The sequence below is a fragment of the Nanorana parkeri genome, unplaced genomic scaffold, assembly GCF_000935625.1.
Source record: "Nanorana parkeri isolate BGI_ZX_2015 unplaced genomic scaffold, ASM93562v1 scaffold324, whole genome shotgun sequence".
NCBI classification, from domain to species: Eukaryota; Metazoa; Chordata; class Amphibia; order Anura; family Dicroglossidae; genus Nanorana; species Nanorana parkeri.
This window is the reverse complement of record NW_017306592.1, coordinates 653,387-663,405: the sequence shown is the minus strand read 5'-3', so window position 1 is coordinate 663,405 and position 10,019 is coordinate 653,387. Positions and strand designations below refer to the sequence as shown.

Below are 10,019 nucleotides of genomic sequence, written 5' to 3'. Positions count from 1 at the left end.
GCCCCCCCCCCCCAATTCATACCAGACCCTTTAGATCTGGTAGGAATTTAAGGGGGAACCCGATGTAATAATAATGGGGTAAACAAAAAGCGTGCAGTTCCCCAGCAATTCATACCAAACCCTTTAGGTCTGGTAGGAATTTTAAGGGGGGACACCAACGCATGATGGAAAGCTAGTCCTACCATCTCCTGATCATACGTGGTGAAAGGTCAGTCATTGTGCTGGGAGCTCTGAGCATCGTTATCTCAGCTGCACCAGGCCCGTGTTAAAGTCCCCGGGCTGTGCTGCCACATATATGTGTATGGCCGACGGGAAGGTGATAGTGAATACAAAGCTGCATTCATTTGTGCCTTTTATAGCTGCCCCAATCTTTAAATGTGACACTATCATTAACATTCTTCAAGTTCAATGTATGCAACGTCTACTGTAATGGATTCATTTTTAATTTGTGCAATTTTCTAGGAATACTTCACTAATTACAAGGGTTACCCTGTAAGGGTTAACGGCTTCCTAATGTCTGGGAACCTTTCTAAAGGTCTTTTATTTACCTGATCCCCAGCCAGTAAAGACTGGCTACAGTGCCTGGAACTGTTTATATGGGGGCAAATATATTTGTTTGTTACATATGCAGACTCTGCTTTCTGCTTAGCAGAGCTGCACAACGGCTGTGCTTTATTCCTCTCCTTTAGTGCAAATCTACAGATTAGGTCTGTACTTACTGGAAACCAAAGACTGTGCTTATTGCTGGCCACACAATGGTGATTTTTGTAGTGCCACCACACTACTAAAATTGCCCAAAATTAGCCATCTACGTAGTGTTGCATTTAAAAGCAAGTGCAAATGTATAGCATTGTGCGATAATTAGTGATTAATTGCTAGTATAGCCACTTTTTCCCCATGTGTAGGGTTTGATTGCTCAACACAAACTATTAATAATGGCATGCAATTTTAGTAACGTGATACAAAAATCGTCCATGTGTGCCAAGCTGATTTTGCAAAGTGATTCACTAATTTTCAGATATAATGATGACCAGTAGAGGAAGCAATTGCAAATCTGGTCATAAAATGTCTGTGAAAAGTCAAATTTGGAATGAAAAAAATGTATAAATCAAATTAAGAAACAAGAAAATATGGAGTGTAAAAAAATGTATAAATCAAATGAAAAAACAAAAAATATGGAGTGCAAATTTTTTTTTAAATGAAATGAAAAATGTAAAAATATGAAATGCAAAAAATTAATAAATTAAACAAAATATGTTAATGTTTAATATATTAAACAAAAACAAGACATGTCATGTCAAAAATGTACACATCAAATGAAAATGTTTAAATATGGGACATAAAAAAAAGGCTTCCCGCCAAGCTCCTGCCAATCAGTGACATCACTGGCTGCAGGAGCTCAGCTGGACACTGTGCCCGGCATGCCACTGAGCTCCTGCCAATAAGTGATATGGTTGCCAGGAGCTGGGAAGGATGCCAGGTAGAGCAACCAAGGTTGCTAAGAGCTGGGCAGAGAAATGTGGATGGCTCTTAGCAAACTGGGACAATCTAGCTGGAAAGGGGATGGCAGGCATACTGCAAACATTGCCCCCCCCCCCCAAGATGCCACCTGAGGCAGCAGCTCATTATAGGGACTGCCCTGAGAACAGAAAACAATATGGAGAACAACAGCTATCTGCAATGACAAAACAATGCTGGAAGGTGAAAAACACAAACAAGAAAACAGAAAAGAGAAAGACGGCACAAGGCACTTTCAATGCCGTTTCCCTGCTACTCCCTGGCAGGTACATTTTCCATTTGTGTACACCTGTAAACCAATACAAAATTTATTTTTTTCTTACGTGCCTATCTGAGCAGATAACAAATTAATGATGTCATGCAGATAATGTAATGAAAGAAGTGAGCTATGCTCAGTAACATTTTATTTAGCAGCAATTAAAGAAAGAAAAGTTTAGTGCTCATGTACGGAGATAAATGGAAATCTTGCACTGCCCATGGGGTCACCGTATCTGCACTCATCAGCCCATTCCTGCCAAATGTGCTTACAAGGATTAAGGCGGCTGCATATCCATTTTGTTTTAGAATCTTGCGCTGTTAATCAGAATTAATCAGTTTTGTAAAGTAGGTGGATCTGATAAAGGTCAATTTAAGTAATTATTTTTCTAGCTGAGAAAAGTTGAAGTGGACCTGAAATAAAAGAAGGGAAGATTTGCTATCTCACTTGGAACATCTCGAAATGTTAGTTGTGCCTACGAATCACCCTGAAATAATTACTTTTGTCTTGAATTTCTTCTAAAACAATTAGCTGTGCACTTACTTTACCTGAACACTCCCTATTCTGACTCCGATCGTTGTGATAGCGAAATATATCCCTTGCTGAGACCTCTATGCCTGGCCTGTATAAGCAGATATACTCACTGCGGACAATCCTCGTCAGATAGCTGAACTCGTCAATACCGATTCATTCAAAAGAGGTGTTTATTCTTTAACATCAGGGGTTACAGCAGATAACAGGAACAGCAGATGAATGGTGATAGTATTGTGCGGTCAGAAAATGATGCCTTTCCTACGTACTGTGCAGATTACATGTGTGTCCTTGTTACATGTGGCTAGTAGCTGTGGCCATGACACAGGAAGTACTGCACACAGGAAGCAGGAAGGGGCGTACAGTAGGGGGAAATACATCGTCACATGAGGAATAATTACAGAAAAACATGTACATTGCAACAAAAGGCCACTAGATGGCAGCATAGGATAACACATGGATTTAACTATGAGAAAATATATAGGCAAACACACTATGTAAAACTTCTATCTATACTAACTTCTACAACATATTCTATGCCCCATTGGGGTGGCACACTCCCGTCTGCAGCCTCAGAGCTGTACTACAGTGTGCCTCTGACTGCCAGTCTCAGGGGATACATAATGAGATTTGGTGAGGTCACTACTATGCTGCTCAGTGTTCTCCTTGCTGGAGATAAATCTATACCTGAGGACCTGCTGTGTAAGGATACATTGTGTGGATCAGTGCTATCTACACCTCTTCTCCTCCTACCGTGAAGAAGCAAAGTCATGTTCCTCTACCAAGATGACCACCTCTACATATAGTGCAAAACCAAACGCAGAAAATCAGCAATAGGGAACAGATCGACACGGGAATGAGCTTGGATTGGTGGCTACTTTGCAACACACACAGGGACCATGGAGAACAAAAGTAGTCACCCCCCAGAAGGAAGGACAGTGTCAGAAACAATTTAGAAATGATTTGAGGATCTTCAGCCAAGTGATACACTCCTATTAATAGTTAAGGTTAGGGTTGCACAGATACCAAGTACAGTACTCGGTACAAGTACGAGTACGTGTACCGATACTTTTGAGCTCCAAGACTAGACTAGAGAAAAATTCAAAAATTAGCAGGCAGCTGTCATTTGTAAGGAGCACACGGAGCTCCTGGGATTTGTACATCTTTGTTTTAATGTATGATTTTGTTTTTATAAATAAAGGGATGCACCGATACCAGTTTTGCGAGTACGAGTACTGGTACTTGCGAGTACTTAAAAGTACGAGTAACGATACATTTTTGTTTATTGTCATGTGACAATTTTTCTAAAGCAATACAGACTAATGATTTCAGGACAGTGGTGGAGCGCCACAGCCAGGCCCCAGCTGCAACCGCTGCAACCCTGGTAGTTCTCATGAAAATGCGAAGTATCTGCACTGGTACTCTAAAAGTGTCTGTACATCCCTAGTTAAAGTACTTGAATGTATTTTTAAGATTTAACTCCTGAGTTTAGTGTCACTTTAACATTAGTACATTCCCAGAACTACATCTCCCAAGAGTCCTTTCCCAATATAGTGGGTGGGGAGGTTATCTGGAGTCAAGACAGCAGCCCTATTTTACTGGGGAAGAAGTCAATGTATGCAGATGGAGTTAGACTGAGAGGGATAGTAGGAGTTCTGTAGTCCAGCAGGCAGGGATGACACTCTGGGTGGAATGCCAAAGCAGCAATGGTTGACTGTGTTGTCTGCGCATACGAGGGTCGCCATCGTTTCTTCAAGCACAACACAAGCACTCATGCACAACAATTTGTATTTTGAGAATATACAGGAAAGAGTGAGGAGAGACAGCCAGGAGACACAGCCTGGAGAGAGAGAGAGAGAGAGAGAGAGAGAGAGTGATGAGAGGCAGCCAGGAGAGAGCAAGTAGATGCAGCCAGGAGAGAGAGTGAGGAGAGACAGCCAGGGCACAGAGCAAGGAGAGACAGCCAGGAGAAAGAGTGAGGAGGAGGGAGCGAGAACAGCCAGGAGAGAGAGTAAAGAGAGACAGCCAGGAGAGAGAAAGTAAGGAGAGATAGTCATGAGCGCGAGGAGAGACAGCCAGGGGGGAGAGAGGGGAGACAGCCAGAAGAGAGAACGAGGAGAGACAGGCAGGGGAGAGAGAGGAGAGACAGCCAGGAGAGAGAGAGAGAGAGAGAGGAGGACATATAGCTAAGAGAGTGAAGAGAGATAGCAAGTAGTGACATCTTGTGTCCCTGATTCAGAGCCATACACTGCAGAACTGGGTCTGCTGAGATCCATGTTTTTTTTGGCATGAGAGACATTAAGGGCAAAATAAAAAAAACAACTCACATTGGTTCCTCCTGCAACCCCCACAATCCTGGCTCTGAGTGTATAAATTCAGCATTGCACATGTGGTAGATTGTAGTGTATGTGTATGATGGAGAGAGATAAAGATATAAAACATCAGAGCCCAGGCATAGCGGAGGTCTACACCCATACTGAGCACAAAGCGTAGCTGCATACTGGCAGGAACACCAGGACTCCGTGTTTACCCCTTAGATCGTGATATCTTGTGTCCGGATTTCAGCTGGCCTGAAATATGGACACAGCACATACAGGACCCAAAACCCAGACTGTCTGGGTGTATGTAGTGCATACAGGAAGTCAGAAGCAGATCAACAGATATTCTGTACTTCCAGCGATATGAATGAATCACACAGATGGACTGTTTGTTTTTTATTTGCTTTTGCACTAAAAAAAACTTTAAAAAGGCAAAAAGTTGCACAATATCAGCGTTCATTAGCTTGGTGCTGTGTCGGGCGATTGATTCTTTGCTGTAATTAGTTTTCATAATAATTTATTTCGAGTGGGAGTGTTGTTCTGTTATTTGGTACACTCGAGTTTCTAAAGCAATTTTTGGCCCTCTTTATAATGCACGTCATGCTCAGTCAGTTTGAATATTTTCTTTTTTTTTTTTACACTGGCGTAGATTCTTTCCTTCACTGGTGACAGTTATCCATCTTCTAAACTCTTCAGTGCTGAAGAGGCCTAAAGGTGATTAATCTTTTTCCCTCCAGCACTGAAGGGGCTAATTAGGTCAGTCCTTCCATATTGCAGAACACAGGAGGCTTGTATTGTAATAATCTACTGTGTCCTGGAAAGCCCTGCAAGTAAACACAACTGTAAAAAGCCACATGGAGTCATGACACCGGCCAAGACCGCAGAAGGTTAATTCACGGTGCTGAAAATGAATGCGGCACTTGCATTGCCACATGTTGTTCACTTGATACATGCAATATAATGCAGATACATGTAAGGTGGCAATAGGGATCGGTTTCACAAAGCACCAGCCTGCTATTGTGCTGCTAAGGTATTATGCCCCCTTACTGTGTATTCCTAGGGGCCACTCTAATGGTAATGAACCACCACTGTGAGAAGAAAGCACAGTACAAGCTACCGGCGTTGTTCACTGCAAGAGACATTTTTGCATTTTATTTTTGCACATTTTTTTGTTAAAATTCACATTTCAGGCCCAAAAAATATTTAAAGCCCCCTAAAATTATATATTTTCTGGAAGCAGAGTCCCTGTAGAATAAAATGGTCTCAGTTGCAATTTTTATGTCACACGATATTAGGGCAATAGTTTATCAAACCCAAATTTTCAGTAAAAAATGCATTTAAATAAATTTTAGTGCACACAAGCACAATATAATACTATTTTTTTCAGGAAAATATCGAAGACGAGGTTCTGTCAGGTAAATAGATACCAAACATGTCAAGCATCAAATTTCTGTGCAACCGTGGAATGGTAAAAAACGTTGGTACCCCAAATTCTTCATAGGCGACACTTTAAAAGCCTTTACAGGTCATCAGTTTAGAGTTAACTGTGAACAATGGCCCTAAAATTATTGTTTTCACTCTAGCATGTAAGGTAATTCCCAACAAGTATGGCGCATTCGACGCTTCCATATGTAGGCGCGCCTAACAAGAGTTAACGTCTGTATGTGTGTATGCGTACTTACCAGTTTTTTTAGTTATTTAATTTAACCATTTCAACGTTTTCTTTTTACACTTAACTTTATTGCTATAACATAGGGGGTTGATATACGCCCATGTGATAGCATTTTGCTGGTGACAGGTCCTCTATAAGGAGACATTGGGGGGCAATTAGACCCCTAATAAGGAGACATTGGGGGCAATTAGACCCCTAATGTCACCTATCAATCACAGTGAAGCTGATCAAGAACACATCATGCATATCAACTTCTCTATCAGCTACAGTGGCTGGGAATAACAGCTCAGAAGCCAGAAGTGACAAAATCACCATTGCTTCTGGGTTCATGAACCGGAGGGGAGATCAGTTTACTGATGTTCGCTGACCTCCCTCCGCTTTCCAAGCCAGTACCCACCATGGCCATCCTGGTCTGCAGGCAGTGGTAGCAGAGCCCAGGATACCCCCGGTATCTATACTCAAAAAAACAAACGTTTAATGCACTGCATTTGGCCAGTTCTTAGATGTGGTGGCTGCATTAGTTTTCTTTGTTTCCCCCTTCATTTTCACCTGGTGATCCTGTAAATAACACACTTCCTGTTCTAGGATTCACTACTCCACTCTGTCAGAGGAGGAGCCATGGCTGTAAATAGGCAGGACTTAAAAAGCCTTCCTCTCTTCATCTCCATTACCAGGGGGATGTTGGTTTTAAGTAGCTTACAGAAAGAAGATAACATTGTTTCTGCTTTTAGTGCAGCGCAGAGAAAGTGACTTGGAAATGGCAGTTCTGGCAAGGTCAACAAGTAATTTCTATACTCGCTGCAAAGTCTGGAAAATAAAAACTAATGCAGCCACAACATACTGTATAAGGACTGGTAATCTACAATATATTACATTTCTGGAATTGCATTTATATATCCTTTAACTTACAGAAAACACACCTAAATAATGCATAATTGATACATGAATCAGTCAATATGTACACTTAACTGAAATATGTTTGTTTTTTTAAAGAATGACTGCGCCATACTTGTTGGGAATTACCTTACATGCTAGAGTGAAAACAATAATTTTAGGGCCATTGTTCACAGTTAACTCTAAACTGATGACCTGTAAAGGCTTTTAAAGCGTCGCCTATGAAGAATTTGGGGTACCAAAGAACTAACATGTAACAATAATATTGTGCAATCTGCTTTAGATATACCAAGAATTAAGTAGTGCAAGGGCACTAATGATTGCATATAAACTACATTGATTGTTTGGGCACAGGTCCTCATAAAACACAGATGTTGATAAAGCTAGAGGGTTGCACATGGCTGGGCACTTGATTGATGGAGCTAGGGCTAAGTGCATAGAGGGAGATGGCATAGACCTGCACTTAGCATGGGTTTAGGATTCAGGGTCCTCCCCCAGGGCACAAAGAAACCAATCTGAAGACAAGAACAGGGGATTCACTAGAACTGCCTAGACCACAGCATTATTGAGGTCCAGTATTCAAATTCCCCCAGTATCCAAGTGCCATAGACAACTGCCCATGTTTGTGGGAATTTCATTCAGTTTTTATTCACGGATCAAAAACATAATTTGAATATAGGTTCAAGTTCAAATAGGAGTGAGTGTGCCTGTAAGGTTGAGCCAATGACATAAGGGCTTGTTCACACCATAGGCCATTCTATAACATGAATGTGGTCTACTGCTGGTACACCCAGTAATGTTTTTATTATGTGCATTACAGTGCATGGCCATACATTCCTAATTGCACCTCAGTGCACATACACAGTGTTCTATAGCTCACCACAAAGCAAAGATGAGAATGATCTCTGCACTGCATTGCCAAAAAATTGCAGGTGCAACTTTTCTTGCATTGAGGCCCATGAGAGCCCATGCAAAATAAATGGGCTGCCTTAAAGCCAGGCCTCCCATGCTTTAGAGCAGAAAACCTGGGACTCATTGTGCCACATGACCAAAGTTTGAGAGAAGTAATTGGGGTTGTTAAATAAAAATGTGGTTATGGTTGGGGTGGGAGGGTTTTTTCCCCCCATTTCTTCCTGGCGATGAGCTTTAAAACAATGCGTGTTAATGCAAATATAACAGTGTGAACAAGACCTGAGAGTAAACGTTACACTGTAAACTATGGACTATCTGTTGTAAATTAGTGTTTTATAAACTACAAAATACATCACAAATATACAGTAAGTGCCCACCAAATAAATAAATGAAAGGGAGAGAAAGATTACCTGAGCACAGCAATGATTCTCTGCGTTGAACACTGAACAATGTCCTTTGGACTGAGGTCAGAATCTCCCACAGCTACCTCCAGTAACTTCTGAATGGTGTCTACAGGCTGTCCATCTAAACACATTGTAACTGCTAGATCCCTCAGCTTTTCCTTCTCTGACCTTGACAGGTCATATAAATAGGAGTATTGCCGCACACCATTCTGAAAAGAGAACAATTACACTGGTCAATGGGACTGGAAACAAAGGAACACATGCAATAATCGATCCACGGGTCACTGTGTTTGCCTGATGAAGGGATCATGTTCGGTTCTGAAACGTTGCTTGTTGCACTGTGTCACTATGATTGCCTAGCGTCTCAATAAAAGGACGTTCAGCACATATCAGCGGGGATTCCTCCATGAAAGTGTCAGCTTGTGTCGGATGCTAGGGATAGTGGTGACATCAATCCCACAGCCATGAGACGGTGCTCAGATCTAGCATTTAACTTCTAAACTCGAGCACTGTCACATGGGAGAAGGTCACATGTTCCTCCATACCTGCAAGTACTGGGTATTTTTGCCAGCTGAGGCAGCTGAATCAGCAGTGCTTGTGCTTGGCCCATTGGCTGCTCAGGCACTCAGTGTGGATGCAAGGAGAAAGTCCTCAGCCCTGTCAAAGTTCCAAGTCATAACTCTGAGCTTACAAAAGACTTCTTATTCGAATGGGCAAAGTAGGAGAGTGACATATAAAACTGCTGTAAGGGTCGACATTTAAGTGAAACTACTGCATGGATAAATCAAAGGTTGAGGTTAAAGTAGTACTAAAGGCATGGCGTTTTTATTTTCCTTATACTCAACATCATTGAACTTCCTGGACCTGGGGGAGGGTACTGAGGGCAGAGGAACCATAGTCTCCTTCCGCCGTAAGTCAAACTGTGACTGTGAGAGCAGGGAATGTGTGTGTGTGTATGTGGACGCACACAGCTAGGTACGGGAACAGTCGGGAGCGAGCACGCACGGGTGTCTCCTCGGCAGCTGGCTAGCTGATGGAGATAACCACACACGGTGATGGTGGGGGGTTAGCGGTTCGGGGACAACTAAAAAACAGGGGGATCCAAAAGTGTAAAGATAAAAAAAAGGAAATTTAAGTACCTCTGGCACTGCTAATTACTTAATTATAAAATGAAAAGAAAAGTTTAGGTTTAACATCACTTTAAGTTGCAAATATAATGTTTAAGAACATATTCATCTTCAGTCGAAATATGAAAATCCTAATGTTCCCATGTTGCCAATTTTTTTTGGCTGTCCCCACAGTGTCCATCTGATATTTATATATAGTACCGCAGATTTCAGTAGCAATACTTTCTCTTACAGACAGGAAAGTACACTATGCCTAGATGGGGTAGCAGTTGACCAAGGTAAAGATTCTTCTGGCAAGTAGGAGTTAATTTAGGAGCAAACCATAATGCTTTGAGGTCAATATTAAACGTTTATAAACATATGGTTTATATTACGGATATCTATATA

The 10,019-nt window shown here is 41.7% G+C and overlaps 1 protein-coding gene across 1 annotated transcript in view; it reads right to left on the bottom strand.

Annotated features, from left to right (window-relative positions):
• The window catches only part of NBAS (neuroblastoma amplified sequence), a 578,163-nt gene that overhangs the window by 147,057 nt on the left and 421,087 nt on the right, over nucleotides 1–10,019 (bottom strand). The window contains exons 46-47 of the mRNA XM_018558184.1: nucleotides 8,512–8,714; nucleotides 6,660–6,672 (exon numbers count right to left, since the gene is read on the bottom strand). Coding sequence (XP_018413686.1) covers nucleotides 6,660–6,672; nucleotides 8,512–8,714 — 216 coding nt within the window. The remainder of the gene's footprint in view (nucleotides 1–6,659; nucleotides 6,673–8,511; nucleotides 8,715–10,019) is intronic.